Here is a 17,358-nt window from a genome sequence, read left to right as displayed (position 1 = left end):
GATTTCGCCCTGTCAGAGGTGCTGCTACGGATGTGGGGGTGCAGACCTTCCTTCATGAGCCGCTCCCAGGGCCTCCGGGAACGGACGCAGAGTGGAGCTGCTGGTCCCGCCCCGGCCGGGCGAGGGGCCCTGGGTCCCCACGTCTCAGCCAACGCTTCTGACTTCTTGTGTGTCTTGGTTCCCCACGTCCTGTTGAGTGTGAGGCGGGTCAAAGCCTTGCCGATGGGCTTTCGTCTTGCCCCAGAAATCCCACCGCTAAGAATTTAACTTCAGAAAGACAAACGCAGGGGAGCTGGTGCAGGGTCCCTGTGACGGGAACTGTCGGAGACCGAAGAGACCCTGGAGCCTTCAGCTTTGGAGATGCCGTCGGTGGGGTGCGGGGAGCTGGCGACCGAGCACATGCTCTGGAGTCCCAGAAGTGGGCAGGAGCTGGGGCCTGAGCCATGCTGAGATCTGGGAGCCCCCTTCCCCCAGAAGCCTGAGGCGCACCCTGAGACAGATAAACTGCCACAAAGGGGGAAGGCGGGTCCCNCTGAGCCATGCTGAGATCTGGGAGCCCCCTTCCCCCAGAAGCCTGAGGCGCACCCTGAGACAGATAAACTGCCACAAAGGGGGAAGGCGGGTCCCACCCTCTGCCACGGGCCTCGGGCTCCGAGGAACCTCCGGGGGCCATCCGCTCCCCTGGGGCTGGACGAGGCCACCCCACCCCACCCCACCTGGGGCTTCCCGCCTGGGGTCTGCTCCTCGGAGCATTCAGGACGCTGGCGGCCGGGGAGCCGGGGGGTGGGAGCATCTCCAGCTCGGGTCATGCAGGCAGGGGTGTTTGCAGGAGGTGCTACCGCGTGGACAGAGTGTCCTGTAGGTGACGCCATCTGTGGAGGCTGTTCCTGGTCGGGTTTGCCACGTGGCCCCCAGAAGGCCCACCCACCACCTTGAGTGGTGCTAGACTTTTGCAGCCTCCACGTGGGCCAGGCTCAGGACCCTGGGCAAGTCCAGGACCCCAAGGAGCAGCTCCTTCCTTAACCCTGCCAGGGTTAATGAGGGGTCCTGGAGTGAGGTGGAGGCCAAATGGACACGGGGCTGGTGGCCTGCGGCCTGCCTGGGCAGGGCTGGCGTTGGACCAGCACAGCTGACTCCCGGGTACACGGCCAGGGCACCCTCCGGCCCGGGTTTCCCCTTAAACTTGGACCTTGAAACAGATGAGCCCAGAGCCCTCCCAGGGTCTTCGAGGGGCTCTGGTCAGCTGGGCTGGGGTCTCTGGAAATGTGACCTCCTCCAAGGACCTCCACAAGCCACCGAGACTGAGCGTCTTGGCCACATGCACGCCTGAGCTGAGCAGGAGTCCCGGGCCTCCCTGCTGGCTGAGCAGTGGCCAGAGAGGAGCTCCAGCCTCGGGGACCCTCCCCAGGCCTCAGGGACCCATGGGGAGCGGCCAGGGGAGCTGCCCAGAGGCTGGGGTTTCCTCCCAGCAGGAGCCAGAATGGGGCTGTGAGTCAGGCTGGCTGACCACTGGTTCCACCGACCCTGGGTCCAAGGCCCACCCTGCACTGCAGCAGCTTTGCTGCCTAGGACGGGTGCCAGGCGGGACTGGCTCTTCTCCTCTCCATTCCAATTCTCAGAAGTTGCTGGGGGCAGGGGCGTCTTGGCCTTAGAGCACAGAACTGCAAATCCTTCCTGCTCCAGGCCTCTTCCCTGCCACAGCCCCTCCCCGAGAGCAAACACACGTGGCTTGAGCGGAGAAGAGCAGGGTGCCCTGCGTGGCCTGGCCTGGCTCGGGGCCATGGCTCCCTGCTACATAAGCCGGGGCCCCCAGGGGAGCAAGCACCCGGCCAGGCTCCCTCCCTGCCCGTCCGCGCCCCCACCCTCGTGCCAGCCCCAGGATGGGTGCCCGGAGCGTGTGCCGGGCGCCGGTGTGGGTCCTGGTGGCCCTGCTCGTGGTGAGGCAGGCAGGTAAGGGCCCCCCACCCGGCCCCTCCGGACGCCATCTTCACAGCGGGGGTCTCTGCGGGCTGCTTGCCTGGGGGCTTCTCCTGCAGCGTGCACGAGCAGATCCCCTATTCCCCCAGGAGTGTCCTGGATGGGACCCTACGTGTCCCCAACACAGGGCTCCTGGGCCCCACTGCTCACAGTGTCAGGGAACACAGGGGCTGGCTTGGATGGGGTGTCAGGAGATGTCGGGCGCTGGCCGAGGAGCAGGGCCGCTGGGAGACCCCCGAGAGGGTCCTGGCCTTGGGGGTGGACAGGAGTTGGCACTGGGGGCGGGGGCCACGGCTGAGGGTCTCTCTGGGGCCCTGTGAGGCCCAGGCATGAGTGAGCAGGGACTGCCCAGGACAGGCTCTGCCCTCCATGACCGGCCTGGGAGTCACAGCCGGCAGGGCAGCTGAGGCACCATCCTCTGGACTGCACGGCCAGCTGTGAGAGCCACGGCCTGAACCCAGGCCCGACTCCCATGGGGCTGTCCACAGGGCTCTCAGCCAAGTGGTTTCCCTCACCTGCCGTCTGCCACAGCGTTAATATTGTCAACAGAGAAAGACATGGCCTTGGGCCACCGGGAGACACCCTGCCCCAAGGCTGCTGAAGCCCCTCCCGGCCTCGACTTCCTCCCGCTCCCAAGCTTGGGGTCTGGGCTGGGCAGGCAAGGCTCTGGGGCTCTCTCCACCTGTGGAAGGGAGGCAGGGAGGGGAGGGGATGGTTCCCTCAGGGTCCCTGACCCAAGCCCCCTTGCTGTGTGGTCAGCAGGGCGGGAGGCCCGGGGCTTCCTCCAGTGGCTCCCAGTGTGGACCGCGGGAGCTGTCTCTGACCGCAAGATTTGGGCGCTGGATTGACCAGAATAGCCATGTCCTCTCGACCGGCTCTTCGGGGCCATGCAGCCTGGGCGCCCCTCTTTTGAGCAGGGAGGCCAGGGGCCGTCAGCCCACCGGGCCCCATGCACATCCAAGCTGGGGGTCAAGCCCTCAGCAGGGACGGTGCTCTAGTCTCGAGATGCACACCCTGTGGTCAGGGCGAGGCGGGCCCTGCACAGAGCGGCTTCATGCTAAGGGACACACCCCAGGGTGACGGGGTGGCTGGTGGCGGGCACTTCTCTGGCCTCAAGATGGAGGACCAGGTGGCCCAGACCAAGGAGGGCGCCACATGGAGCAGATGCCCAGGGTCGGTCAGCCTGGGCGGGGCAGGGGCTGCCTGGGTCACAGAGGGGCCGCCTGGGGCAGGCGCCATGGGTGGCAGTGTCCGGGCTGGGCTGCACTCGTGGGCAGGGCTGTGAGCTGGGGGTCAGGTGGAGGACACAGGGAGCTTCCGGAGCCAGCCCCTGCGGTAGTTCCCAGATGTCAGCAGGACCAGGCTGGGAAGGCCAGGCAGGATGTGAGCTGTCGGCCACCGGCCCGCCAGGTCAGAGCTCACACCACAGGTGCTGGCACCTCGCTGAGCCCTGACCCTGCCGTAGGGACTGCGGCCGCCCCTCCAGCATCCCCACGGAAGTACAGGCCTGGGCTGGGCCCTCTCCTGCCTCCCCATGGAGCACGGACCTGGGCTGGGCTGTCTCAGACTGGCTCCAGAGAGGAGCTCTGGGGACCCGGGAAGGAAGTGCCCCAACCCAAACCGGGCAGACAGAGGCCTGGGGGTCAGGGGGCCTCAGAGTCCTGGGGGTGGCAGCTGCCTCTTTCCAGGGTTCTCTGCTTAGAGTCCAGCCTCCACGGGGCCGGTGGGTGAGGCCCTGCACGGAGGCAGTGGGCAGCCGTCACAGCATCCACGGCCACACCGCTCGCTCCGCCCTGAGGCCTGCCCCCACCTGCCCCTCTCGCCCTGACTTAGGGTTCCACTCGAAACTCGTTCTGGGCTTAGGTTTCTGCTAGGTCACGCCCGGAAGGCTCCAGCTGTGTCTTCCCAACAAAGCGAGGCTTTGTCCTCTTCAGGGACGCCTGGGATGGGGCTGAATCCCCCCTGGGGCGGCCAACGCCTTTTCCTGATTCCATCTTCCTCCCCCATTGCTTGAGAAGGAGGCACCACCCCACATGTCCATCAGGGAGAGTGGGGGTCACAGGGGGTGCAGGTCCTGCTGGGGGCAGTGCAGGGGCCCTGCTGGAAGCTTCCATCCTGCAGGTTTTCCATAGCATTGAGTGGCAGGGGAGGCGTCTGTGGTTGCTGGTTGAGGTTGCCTGAGCATCGGGGGAGGAGTCCTGGACTTGGCCAGAGTATGCCATGCAGGGGAGCCTGAAGGGCATGGAGACCCCACCTCAGACCCCACATGAGGCTGCCACGGATGTGGCCAAGTCCGTGGCCAGGTTCGTGGCTGGCAGCCACATCTGGTTCCCCACTGACTCCCATCCCCTCTTCCTTTAGAGACCCGGAGCCCTGCTGAGCCGAGCGGGGGGAGCGCAGGGTACAGCACAGACGGTGGTACGTGGCCGGACTCATGCGGCGGGTTCCTGACCAGGCTGGAGGGGCTGGGATTCGGGCTGGGGCAGGCTGACACCTCTCCACGCAGCCATGAGTCCCACAGAGACTCTCCCTGGGTCCCCTACCCGGGACAGTGCTGGCCCAGGGTGGGGATGGGTGCTCCGAAGAAGAAAGTGCAGGGCAGAGAGATGTGCACACGCACACACACACACATGCACGCAGACATGCACAAGGCACACACACGCACATGCAGCCACATGCACACATGCATGCACACAGCACACACACACAAGGCACACACGCACATGCACACAGGTGCACACACACACACACACTCTTACATGCACACAGACACGCACAAGGCACACACACGCACACGCAACCACATGCACACATGCATGCACACGGCACACTCACATACGCACACGCATGCACACAGGTGCACACACATGCACATGCACAGATACGCACAAGACACAAATGCACTCACACACATGCACAAGGCACACATGCGCACACGCACACAGACACGCACAAGACACACACATGCACACAAGCACATGCACACACACAAGGCACACACACGTGCATACAGGCACCTGCACACAGGCACCCACACATGCACACACACAGACCACACACTGCACACACACGCACACAGGCACACGCATACACACAGAGGCCAAAACACACAACAGCAGCAGTATTTCTGGGGTGGATGGGGCCAAGGGGTGAAGGAGCTGCCTTGTCTCCAGCCCGTCAGTTTTGGGCTCCCCTTCCACTCTGGGGGCTGGTGAGGAGGGTAGGGCCGGGAAGGGTGTCTCTGCTACCCCTTCCTGGCTAGGTTCCCGGGGTGACCGGCCCTCACCCGCAGGCTCCGTGACGTCTGCGTCTGCCCGGCGTGTGAGCTTTGTTCCACCCGTCACCGTCTTCCCCAGCCTGAGCGGTAAGCAGGCGCTGCCCCTGCCAGCTGGAAGGGGAGGTTTGCCAGGGTCAAGGGTAGAGGCCCAGATCTAGGAATGCAGCTGACACCAGGTGGGGCCACAGGGCCAGGCCCAGGTCACGGGCCGCCATGGGGAGGGGGAACGAATCACCATCATGGAGTGAAACAGAGGCCGCCCGGGGGCGGGGGCCAGGCAGGGCACGGCCGAGAGCCGACGGCAGGCCTTTCCGCTCCAAAGCCGGGGCGCCCGGGCCCAGGGGAGGCTCCCGGTGGGGGTGGCGTGGGGGTAGGGAGGCTTCATCTGAGATGTCCCCCGCAGCCATGAACCCGGCGCACAACGGGCGTGTGTGCAGCACGTGGGGTGACTTCCACTACAAGACCTTTGACGGCGACGTCTTCCGCTTTCCTGGCCTCTGCAACTACGTGCTCTCTGAGCACTGCGGCGCCGCCTACGAGGACTTCAACGTGCAGCTGCGCCGAGGCCTGGTGGGCTCCAGGCCTGTGGTCACCCGTGTTGTCATCAAGGCCCAGGGGCTGGTGCTGGAGGTGTCCAACGGCTCCATCCTGGTCAATGGGCAGCGGTGAGCCGGCCACCCTGGGGAAGCCCGAGGGCCGGCACGCGATGCCACCTCCCCCAGTGGCCGTGTCTGACCTGCGCCAGGGCTGGGGCAGGGTTGGCTGGCAGGCAGCTGGGAGGGCCGGGCCCAGGGAGAGACCCTGCTGTCTGTGCAGGGAGGAGCTGCCCTACAGCCGCACTGGCCTCCTGGTGGAGCGGAGCGGGGACTACATCAAGGTCAGCATCCGGCTAATCCTGACCTTCCTGTGGAACGGAGAGGACAGCGCCCTGGTGAGGAAGCCCCCTTGCCCCTTGTCCTCCAGACCAGGCCGCAAAACCCCCACAGGGAGTTGAAGGATGCTTCCCTGGGCTTGGGATCGCAGGACGTGGGGCATGTGGCCAGTGGGGGGGATCAGAGACCCTGAGGCTGGAGCTGCCCCTCCCCCATTCTCAGCTGGAGCTGGACCCCAAATACGCCAACCAGACCTGCGGCCTGTGCGGGGACTTCAACGGCCTCCCAGCCTTCAACGAGTTCTATGCCCACAGTGAGTACCACGGGCAGAGGGGGTGGCGACCGGTTATGTCGGTCAGCCAAGGACCACAGTTCCGGGGAGGAGGGAGGGGGCCGCGGGCAGGGAGGGGCCACAAGGGCTGTGGTCCTGGTTGGGGGAGGAGTGCCCCGGGGGCATTGGCCCCAGGCATGAGCGGCAGTCCTCTGGCCTGGCCTCAGGAAGTGGGAGCCCAGACCCTGTCCCCAGGAACTCCTCAGAGCCGCCACACCCATGACCCATGCTTCTTCCCGGCAGATGCCAGGCTGAGCCCTCTCCAGTTTGGGAACCTGCAGAAGCTGGACGGGCCCACAGAGCAGTGCCCAGACCCACTGCCCTTGCCGGCCGACAATTGCACGGACGAGGTGAGCCCTGCTCCTGGGCAGGGACGGCCTACAGGTGCAGGGGGAGCCAAGCTGAGGTCTGAGGAACGTCCCCAGCTGACCAGGAGAGATGGTGGCGTCAGAGGGTGTCCAGGCAGCCATGCTCTGTGTGCTCAGTTCCACGGCACACGCCGTCCACGTGTGGTGATATACATGTTCCTCGGGCCACGTGTGTGCCCATCTGTGTGAGTGAATACAGGCCACACCACATGGGCTGGGCTGAGGGTGGGCCCTCGGGGAGCCCCGAGCAAGCCCTTCCCACCGGCACGGGAACTCAGAAGGGGCCTGGAGGCTTCTGGAAACCCAAACCAGCAGGATCTCTTAGCCTTAAATCGTGCCATGAATGAGAGTGTCAGCCCTCAGTGGGGAGCGGGGCCCCACAGCCGGACACCCGGGGCCTGGGGACAGAGGACACTCACCGCTGGGCTGCCCTGAACCGGCTGAGCTGCCCAGAGAGGCAGGGCCTCCACCTCCCTTTCTAGGAGCTGCCTCCCAAGGCGGGGTCCACACCTTTCTTGGGCACTCACTCCAAGGCAGGCACATCCCGGTGGGGCCCAGAGTCATGGGTCACTCCCCGAGGGCCAAGCGGGGCTCTGCGCTGGCGCTGTGAGGCCACAGTGGGTGGCGTGGGGTTGTGTATCAGGGGCTCCGAGGGGGAGAGGCCTTCCTGGCCTGGCCTGGCCTGGGTTGTGTTCCAGCGCTGTGGCAGCCCCAGTGAAGGACAGGGGTGCCCAGCCTGGCCCACTGTGCTCCCCAGGAGGGCATCTGCCGCCGCACCCTGCTGGGGTCGGCCTTTGCGGAGTGCCAGGCGCTGGTGGACAGCGCCGAGTACATGGCCGCCTGCACCCAGGACCTGTGCCACTGCCCCACCTGCCTGTGTGCCACCTTTGCGGAATACTCGCGCCAGTGCGCCCACGCAGGTGGCCAGCCACAGAACTGGAGGCGCCCCGACCTCTGCCGTGAGTGCCCGTGGGCCTTCGCCAGGGATTACGCTGGGGAGAAGGGGCACGGAGAGTGCCTCAGCGGCCACAGTGGGGTGGGGAGGCCTGGGGGATGGGGGTTGAGGGCAGAGGACTCCCCTTGGGCATATTGGCAGAGGCCGCCCCAGGACCCCAAGAAGGGGCGGGGCCTCCGGGGGCTGCAGGAGCAGGAGAGGCTGCACCGGAGGTGGCGGGGGGTGCAGCTGGAGGGTGGACCTCACAACCATCCTGGGGCCCAGCTCTGGCTTCTGCGGACTTGATGGCATGCAGAAGGCGGTGGCAGGTGGCTGGAGCTGACCACGTGGACAGCGTGGGTCCCTTCCCGGCCCAGCCCTACCTCCTTCCCCGCAGCCCGGACCTGCCCCCTCAACATGCAACACCAGGAGTGCGGCTCGCCCTGCGCAGACACCTGCTCCAACCCCCAGCGCGCGCAGCTCTGCGAGGAGCACTGCGTGGACGGCTGCTTCTGCCCCCCAGGCAGGTCCCGGGTGCCCTGGGCGCCCCCCGGGGGCTTTCGGGTCTCTGCTCCCAACCCCGCCCCCAGCCTCATCAGGCCCAGATCAGAGCCCCTCATGCCAGAAAGTCCCACCCGGGGACCCAGGGCAGGGGCGGGCACTGGCTGGGAGGGCGCCGGGCAACCAGCCGATGTGTGGAGGGAGGCAGAGCCCTGCCACCCGAGCCTGGTGGGGAAACTGAGGCCCAGAGGTGCTTGGTGCTCATCCAAATAGGTGGGGCTCAGGGCGGGGACTGCGTCCTGGTGCCCGACTTCCTCTTGGAGGGGGGTGGCGCGTCCCCAAGGCGGGGAGTCTTCTGACCTCAGAGTGGTGCCCCATCCACGGGCCAGCCCCGCCTCGCTGCCCCCCCCCACAGGCATGGTGCTAGATGATGTCACGCACTCCGGCTGCCTGCCTCTCGGGCAGTGCCCCTGCACCCACGGCGGCCGCACCTACAGCCCGGGCGCCTCCTTCAACACCACCTGCAGCTCCTGGTATGCACCTGATGGCCTGGGGTCAGGGTGTGCAGGGTGTGGCCTGCCTCCTCCCAGCACACTTGCTCCGCTCACGGCCTCCCTCCCCAGCACCTGCTCCGGGGGGCTGTGGCAGTGCCAGGATCTGCCGTGTCCGGGCACCTGCTCCGTGCAGGGCGGGGCCCACATCTCCACCTACGACGAGAAACTCTACGATCTCCACGGTGACTGCAGCTATGTCCTGTCCAAGGTCTGGCTTCGGGGCAGGGTCTCCAGACACCCAGCCCCTCCAGGGGACCCTCACGCCCCTTCTGCCCAGGGGAGGCCCCCACGATGGCCATAGTGGGTGGATCTCCCTGCTGAGGGGGAGCCCTGGGTCCCCACGATGGCCATGGAGGGGTGGATCTCTGCTGAGGGGGAGCCCTGGGTCCCCATGATGGCCATGGAGGGGTGGATCTCCCTGCGGAGCGGTACGGGGTCAAGGAGCCCCAGGCCCTGAGAGAACCTGCTGGGAGGTGAGCAGAGGGGCCACAGGCACCTCCCTGCAGAGCCACGTCCCCCACAAGGGCGTCCCCAGCACATTTTGGGGGGACGCCCCACATCAAGCCAGACCCAATGCGTGCATGGGTCCCTCCCCAGCAATGTGCTGACGGCAGCTTCACGGTGCTGGCCGAGCTGCGGAAGTGTGGCCTCACGGACAACGAGAACTGCCTCAAAGCAGTGACGCTCAACCTGAATGGCGGGGACCTGGTGAGGAGCTGGCCTGGGCCTGGGCTGGGGCGGGAAGGGGCGTTTGAAGGCGTGTGGGGAACAAGTGCGGTCAGAGCTCCCCTCCAGCCTCGAGGCTGGGCAGCCTCTCCTGGCGGGCAGCTGCAGAGCCCACCGCAGGCCCAGGCCCGAGCTTCTCTGTGGTGGCCCCTGGGCAGGCCACTCCCTCATTTGAGAATAGGGAACAGGCTCCTCCCCACAGCTGACCTCCCGCCTGCCTCCTCCTGGCAGGCCATCCGGGTACAGGCGGACGGTGAGGTGTTCATGAACTCCATCTACACGCAGCTGCCCCTGTCGGCAGGTACGCAGCTGCCCCAGAATGGCCAGGCCGGGCAGCGCCTCCCGAGCAGGGGCGGCTCCCACAGCCTGTGCGGTGTCAGCTCAGCCCCCTGCCAGCTCTCCATGGCCCCGGGCAGCTCCAGGAGCTTCCTGTGGTCGGTTTCTCATCGGCTGAGTGGGGGTGCCAGGCTCCTACCCAGGCTGCGGGGGGGACCCTACATCCAGCTCGCCGAGCCCCAGTCTCTCGGGGGTCCTGGCCACTTGGTGGCTGCAGGCACAGGGCAGAGCGTGAGGGCTCCTGCCCACTCCCGGGTCTCAGTGGGGTGGCCCGGCCTGCTGGATGCCCTGCCCCTCCGATCTGGCCATATCTGGCCCCGCAGCCCTGACCGGCCTCTCCTCCACACTCCCCGCAGCCAACATCACCCTGTTCCGGCCTTCGAGCTTCTTCGTCGTGGTGCAGACAGGCCTGGGGCTGCAGCTGCTGGTGCAGCTGGTGCCTCTCATGCAGGTGTTTGTCAGGCTGGACCCCGCCCACCAGGGCCAGATGTGCGGTGAGGCTGAGCAGGGGCCTTCGGTGGGCGTGGGGCCTGGACTAGCACCAGGCTGCAGAGAGAGGGCAGGCAAAGGCGGGCAGGAGGCCAGGGAGGGGGCTGCTCCCAGGGCACGGCGGAGACCCTGTGCTGGTGTCCTGACCGGTGCCCCAGAAGCGGAGGGAGAAGGCAGCGCTGCCCTGGCTCACATTGGCTCCGCACAGGGGCTGGCCCCCCGGGGCTTATCTGCAGATGGGTCTGGAAGCAGAATCCGGGGACAGGGCTCTCAGCCGTTCTGCCCCGTGTGGTGCCTGGAGCACCGGCAGGGGCCAGGAGCAGCTGGGTCCAACAGCAGCCACTGACATCCCCCAACCCTGGCCCCCAGGCCTGTGTGGGAACTTCAACCAGAACCAGGCTGACGACTTCACGGCCCTCAGTGGGGTGGTGGAAGCCACGGGTGCAGCATTCGCCAACACCTGGAAGGCCCAGGCCGCCTGTGCCAATGCCAGGAACAGCTTCGAGGACCCCTGCTCCCTCAGTGTGGAGAATGGTACCCCTCGCCCCCACCCCCGCAGTCACCCCAGGCTCAAGTGCCACCCAGCACCTTCCTGTCCCCTGGGCCACGGGAACCCCTGGGTGGGATTGGGGACCCCATGGAGGCAGGTGGGAGGTATCGGGGGGTAGGTGCTTGGGGCCAGGTGGCTGGGACCCCCAAGGCGCAGCACGTGAGCCTCCAAATTCCAACTCACCGTTCCCAGGGCTGAGGGTGCCAAGGCCTCTGTGTGTGTTGGGGGTGGGCTGTGGACTTCAGGGCGGTCATGGAGATGGGGCCGGGTCCTCCCCACAGAGAACTACGCCCAGCACTGGTGCTCACGGCTGACCGACCCCGCCGGCGCCTTCTCACCCTGCCACTCCGTCATCAACCCCAAACCCTTCCACTTGGTGAGGGGCCGTGAGGCAGTCCCCAAGGCCTGCACAGGACGGGTGGGGGGGCCGTGGCGGGCTGGGGTCCCTGACGCCCCCCTCCCCGCAGAACTGCATGTTTGACAGCTGCAACTGTGAGCGCAGCGAGGACTGCTTGTGTGCCGCCCTGTCCTCCTACGTGCTCGCCTGCGCCGCCAAGGGCGTGCAGCTCAGCGGCTGGAGGGGCGGCGTCTGCAGTGAGTGCTCCGCGGGGTGGAGGTGTCACGCTGCGTGGGGGTGTGGGGACCCTGGGCGGCGGCACCTGTCACCCACACGGTTCTCAGCCCCAAGCTTGGCACCTCCTCATCCCAGCCTCGCAAGAACCTCAATCCCTCGTGATCTCTGAGTCACAGACGGGGACGCAGCATTGAGGATGGGGCAGGTGGGGGTCAGCGGGCTGCCCGGCCACCGACCTGTCCCCCCTCCTCCCAACCGTAGCCAGGTACATGCAGAGCTGCCCCGAGTCCCAGCGCTACGCCTACGTGGTGGACGCCTGCCAGCCCACCTGCCGCGGCCTGAGTGAGGCCGATGTCACCTGCGGCGTCACCTTCGTGCCTGTGGATGGCTGCGCCTGCCCCGCCGGCACCTTCCTCAATGACGCGGGTGCCTGTGTGCCCGCCCAAGAGTGCCCCTGCTACGTTCACGGCACCGTGCTGGCCCCCGGGGAGGTCGTGCATGACGAGGGCGCCGTGTGGTAAGAGCCGGCCGGGGAGCAGGTCCTGGGTGCTCCTCGAAGCCACCACCCGCCCTCCCTGCGCAGACAGTGGCCTCCCACTGAACTTCCGCTCCACGCCCGAAGCCTTCTGTGCCCCCCACGAGGGTTCTGAGACACAAGGGGCCAGGCTGGGGAGGGCGGCACAGGGTGGGCCCAGTGTGTTCTGAAGAGAAAATTCCCGGCCGGGAAAGAGGCCGGGAGGATGCCTGCTGGCTGTTCTCATCTTGGTCTGAATGGCAGCCCCTGCCCGGAAAGAGGGGGCAGCCCCCACTCCCACCCTGGCCTCAAAGGCTGCTCCTAACCCCAGGGTCCTGACTGCCTGGTCGCCCATCTGTGTGTATTTGCCCACGAGCCTCCGAGGGACTTGGGGTCTCCCATAGAACCCGGCGGCAGGCACCAGCTGGCCTTACAAGGAGGCGGCCAGGCTGGGGAGGCCGGGTGCTCGGCGGGGGCTCAGGAGCCCAGGGTGGGGTGTGTGGGGTGTGGGCCACAGGTCCAGGCTGTGCGGTTCATCTCTCACAGCTCGTGTGCAGGCGGGAAGCTGAGCTGTCTGGGAGCCTCCCTGCAGAGAAGCACAGGTAGGCGCCTGTCCTGCCCAGCCCTGCCCCACCTGAGCCCCACCCAGCCAGATCAGTCTTCACCTGGGCCCTGCCACGGGCACCCACACCCAGTCATGCCAGGGATGGAGGGGCCAGTGGGTCTCTGCTCCGCAGCATGGCCGGGGTGCCTTGGGGTTGGGGCTGCTGGTGTCGTGGAATCCTCATTAGCTTGGTCAGCAGGACAGGCTCAGGGCTGCCCGGGGCAGTTGGGGCCGAGGCTGCCCTTCCGCAGGACCCCTCCCACCAAGCTCTGCCCCCAGGGTGCGCGGCCCCCATGGTGTACCTGGACTGCAGCAACAGCTCGGTGGGCACCCCTGGGGCCGAGTGCGTCCGGAGCTGCCACACACTGGATGTGGGCTGTGTGAGTCTTCTGGTGCCGTCCTGTGCTTCAGGGAGGGTGGGCAGGGAAGGGGTCCCAGGTTCCCCAGCTCCCAAGCCCAGGGCTCCGGTGGTCCTAGAGACACTGCGTGGCCGAAGGCCTAACCCCCCCCACCAGAAGCTCTGCCCCGGCCCGGGCATTGCCCGGGGGCCCTGGGTGTGCCTTCCCAAGGATGAGTAGTATCTGCCCCCCTGGTGTCCGGCCCTGACTGGGACCTGCCTGGGCCCACAGTTCAGCACACACTGCGTGTCCGGCTGTGTCTGTCCCCTGGGGCTGGTGTCGGACGGGAGTGGGGGCTGCATCGCCGAGGAGGACTGTCCCTGCGTGCACAATGAGGCCACCTACAAGCCTGGGGAGACCATCAGGGTCGACTGTAACACCTGGTGGGTCTTGGGTCCCTCAGAGGCAGCGGGTGGGCAGGGAGGCCAGTGGGTCGGGAGGGAGAGCGGCAGGTGGGGAGGCAGGAGGCGGGGAAGGGAGGGGGAGGGGAGGGAGGGGCAGCGGGCCGGGAGGGCAGGGGGCAGGAAGGGGAGAGAGCGGGGAGGGCAGGAGGGAGGGCAGGCGGCGAACTGGCCGGAGTGAGGTGGGGTGGTGGCAGGAGAGTTGCCAGGAAAGCCAGGGGCCATCCTGTGCGTCCTCTGGAAGGTGGCCCAGGGACCGTGGCGCTACCAGGAACCTGGTGGGGCTGGATGCCCTGAACTCACTGTGCAGGACCACCCCTTTCACTGAGGAGGGCCAGGCTGGGCCTGGGGAGGCTGAGGCCCCAGGCTGACCCGCACGGGCCCAGGTGCTGGGTCTCGGGAAGGCCGGGAGGGCAGCCCCCGTAAGCAGGCACTGTCCTGGCCCCTCGCAGCACCTGCAGGAACCGGAGGTGGGAATGCAGCCACCGGCTCTGCCTGGGCACCTGCGTGGCCTACGGCGATGGCCACTTCATCACTTTTGACGGCGAGCGCTACAGCTTCGAAGGCAGCTGCGAGTACACCCTGGCGCAGGTACGCTGACCCCTCCCCGGCTCCCACAGGCTGGGCAAGCTCGGGCCTGCAGTCAGCAGCTTGTCTCTCCCCGGCCCAGGACTACTGCGGGGGCAACGCCAGCCACGGGACCTTCCGCGTCATCACGGAGAACATCCCCTGTGGGACCACTGGCACCACCTGCTCCAAGGCCATCAAGCTCTTCGTGGAGGTGAGAGTGGCCCCGGCTGTGAACCCCCCGGCCCTCAGCCAACGAGCCGGCCCAGGGAAGCCTCGTGAGTGCAGCTGCACTCACGGGTTCTCAGCAGTGTCCTGACACGGGCTGCTGTTCCAAACAGCCACAAACCACGGGGCTTAGACAACGGAAATGCATTCTCTGTCCTGGAGCCAGAAGTCAGAGATGCAGGCGGGCAGCACCACGCTCCCAGGAGGGTCTGGGGAGGTCCTTCCTGCCTGTGCCAGCATCTCGGGCTCCAGGCGTCCCGTGGCTGTGGCTGCCTGTGGCCTCCCTCTGTGTCTGCGCCTCTCTTCTCTCTTTCCGGGTTTTTTTCTCTCTCTTCTGTCTCTGTAAGGACGCTGGTCATTGGACGTAGGGCCCCCCAGATAGTCCAGGATGATCTCATTTCAAGATGCTTCCCTGAATCCCATCTGCAAAGATGCTTTCTCCTACTAAGGCTGCAGGCCGAGGTTCTGGGAGTTGGCATGTAAACAGACCTTTTCCGGAGTTGCCATTCGCCCTGCCACACCCAGAGACACCCAGTCCAGCATGGGGGGCCAGAGCTCCCAGGGGAGAAGGCACAGCCGCTGCCAGGGTGCTCCCTGCAGATGGCAGGAGGGGCTGACTGTGGTTCCTGCTCCCCGCACTTCCTGCCCCGCCTCTTGCCGAACCTTCACTGAGGGTCTCACCGACCCAGCTCATCCCGAACGCCAGCTCTCTGTGCCACGTGAACCTGCAGAGCCTTGCTCTGGGTGGGGACCCCTGCATCTCAGGCCCCGCCCCGGGGACCACAGGGTCGGCTTCCAAGAGCATCTGCCTCCCTGCAGAGCTACGAGCTGATCCTCCAGGAGGGAACCTTTAAAGCGGTGGCCAGAGGGCCGGGCGGGGACCCACCCTACAGGATCCGCTACATGGGCATCTTCCTGGTCATCGAGACCCGCGGGATGGCCGTGTCCTGGGACCGGAAGACCAGCGTGTTCATCCGGCTGCACCAGGACTACAAGGTGAGCTCGGGCCGTGGCTCCCAGGCCCTGCAGGATCACCTGGCGGCCACAGAAACCCTGGTGCCAGGGGGGTCCTGTGGAACCCGCTGAGCCTGGCTGGTGAGAACCCTACCTTCTGGCCTCCACAGTGGGTCGAGGGTTTTCTAGGGAAGCAGGTGCCACCCAGCGGCCCACCCAGGGACCCACTGCGCCCGTCCCCTGCTAGTTTGTCAGGCACTGGCTGGGGAACCGGCTGTCCTCCCTCCATCTCCCAAGGGCTCTGGACCTGGGGCTGGGCTCCGTGCCACCTCCCGTGGGTGCCGGTGGCCCCGGCTCCAGGGCCCCACTCACTTGGCGCCTCTGCAGGGCAGGGTCTGTGGCCTGTGCGGGAACTTCGACGGCAACGCCATCAACGACTTCACCACGCGGAGCCGGTCCGTGGTGGGGGACGCGCTGGAGTTCGGGAACAGCTGGAAGCTCTCCCCGTCCTGCCCGGACGCCCTGCAGCCCAAGGACCCCTGCACGGCCAACCCCTCCCGAAAGTCCTGGGCCCAGAAGCAGTGCAGCATCCTCCACGGCCCCACCTTCGCCGCCTGCCGTTCCCAGGTGGGGCTCTGCGCTTGGCAGACAGGGTGAAGTGGGGATGGCGGCTGCCTCCTTCCCACTGAGAGCTGGGTCTTCTGGGCACACGCCAGGGCTCCAAGGAGGGTCTGGCCGTTCTCCCAGGGCATGCGGTCCTGCACAGCAGGCCCCAGGTCTGGATCTCCCGCCAGCCCTGCACCTGCACTCCCTGCCCCTGGCACGAAGCCAACTCTGCTCTCTCCCGGCCACTCCCTTGGTCACAGCCTTGGTCACACCCAGAGGCCCCAGACACCCTCCTCATGATCCCCAGACCTGCCCAGTTCTCAGCGCAAACTGGAAGGCCAGCCCAGCTCCCTGCCCAGCCAGGGAGGAATCGGAGATCAGCCATAAGCAGAGAATTCCAAAAAACAGTTGGAATGGGTGCAGTGGCTCATGCCTATAATCCCAGCACTTTGGGAAGCTGAGGTGGGTGGATCACCTGAGGTCAGGAGTTCAAGACCAGCCTGGCCAACATGACGAAACCCTACCTGTACTAAAAATATAAAAATTACTCGGGCATGATCGCATGCCTATAGTCCCAGCTACTCAGGAGGCTGAGGCAGGAGAATCGCTTGAACCTGGGAGGTGGAGGTTGTAGTGATCTGAGATTGCACCACTGCACTCCAGCCTGGGCAAGAAGAGTGAAACTCCGTCTCAAAACCAAAAAACAAAAACAAAAACCAGTTTGCTGTCATTTTAAGGAAGACTTGAGTGCCCACAGTGGCACACAGCATGTGGTTCAGGGCTGAGCTGAGGGGCTGGCGTAGGGGCATCGGTGGGCACAGTGGTGGGCACACTTGCTCATGGGAGGCCCTGGAGCACTCTCACATCGGCTGCCACTTATCCCCTTGAAAAGGAAGCTGGCATCTGGGCCCAGATTCAAATGGGGCCTGGGAGGGGTGTGGGCTCTTGCCTGGAGGAAGCAGGCAGCTCCTCGTGTTCAGGATGGGGCTAACAGCATGGCTCCCCCCATGGCTGGTCTGGAAAGGAGGTGAGGCTGCACCGAGTCCCTGGCGCTGGAAGTCACCGCTCCTTCCTTAGCGCAGGTTCACTGGGTGCCTGGAAGAGCCTGGCAAGTTCTGGGCTCACCCCAGCCATCAGCGGACAAGACCTGCCCTCACAGAACTACCTTCAGGAGGAGGCAGCAGGGTGGCGGGCACTGGGTGGTCAGATGCTCAGACAGGGAGAGCCCTGAGCGGGGGCCACCACAGGGTTGGGTCAGCTGTGGGGAAGGCCCCCAGCTGGAAAGGAGGCCAGCACCACTGCAGCAGAGGGAGGTAGGGCGAGAGCTGAGGGCGAACAGAGGTGCTATCCTCCATGTGGGTTTGGGACCTGTAGGCCACATGACCAGACCCACATGATAAAAAGACCCAAAGCGCACATGTGAAGGTAGGCAGAGGGGCAGGTGCACAGGTGGGCAGATTGGCAGGTGGGCAGATGGACAGGTGCAGAGGTGGGCAGATGGGCAGGTGGGCAGATGGACAGGCGCACAGGTGGGCAGATGGACAGGCGCAGAGGTGGGCAGATGGGCAGGCGCACAGGTGGGCAGATGGACAGGCGC

At 66.2% G+C, this 17,358-nt stretch overlaps 1 protein-coding gene across 1 annotated transcript in view; it reads left to right on the top strand.

Annotated features, from left to right (window-relative positions):
• The first annotated feature begins 1,880 nt into the window (after positions 1–1,880).
• MUC5B (mucin 5B, oligomeric mucus/gel-forming) overlaps positions 1,881–17,358 on the top strand; it is a 32,503-nt gene continuing 17,025 nt past the window's right edge. Inside the window, 25 exon segments of the mRNA XM_037731152.1 lie at positions 1,881–1,950; positions 4,339–4,395; positions 5,270–5,341; positions 5,658–5,919; positions 6,071–6,185; positions 6,349–6,439; positions 6,701–6,807; positions 7,583–7,784; positions 8,157–8,282; positions 8,676–8,793; positions 8,884–9,022; positions 9,412–9,522; positions 9,772–9,841; positions 10,233–10,370; positions 10,735–10,899; positions 11,197–11,291; positions 11,383–11,509; positions 11,751–12,006; positions 12,550–12,605; positions 12,887–12,987; positions 13,237–13,388; positions 13,859–13,997; positions 14,077–14,187; positions 15,021–15,197; positions 15,543–15,782. Coding sequence (XP_037587080.1) covers positions 1,881–1,950; positions 4,339–4,395; positions 5,270–5,341; positions 5,658–5,919; positions 6,071–6,185; positions 6,349–6,439; positions 6,701–6,807; positions 7,583–7,784; positions 8,157–8,282; positions 8,676–8,793; positions 8,884–9,022; positions 9,412–9,522; positions 9,772–9,841; positions 10,233–10,370; positions 10,735–10,899; positions 11,197–11,291; positions 11,383–11,509; positions 11,751–12,006; positions 12,550–12,605; positions 12,887–12,987; positions 13,237–13,388; positions 13,859–13,997; positions 14,077–14,187; positions 15,021–15,197; positions 15,543–15,782 — 3,297 coding nt within the window.

The sequence above is a fragment of the Cebus imitator genome, unplaced genomic scaffold (genome assembly GCF_001604975.1).
Source record: "Cebus imitator isolate Cc_AM_T3 unplaced genomic scaffold, Cebus_imitator-1.0 Scaffold384, whole genome shotgun sequence".
Lineage (NCBI taxonomy): Eukaryota > Metazoa > Chordata > Mammalia > Primates > Cebidae > Cebus > Cebus imitator.
This window is presented reverse-complemented; position numbering and strand designations above follow the sequence as displayed.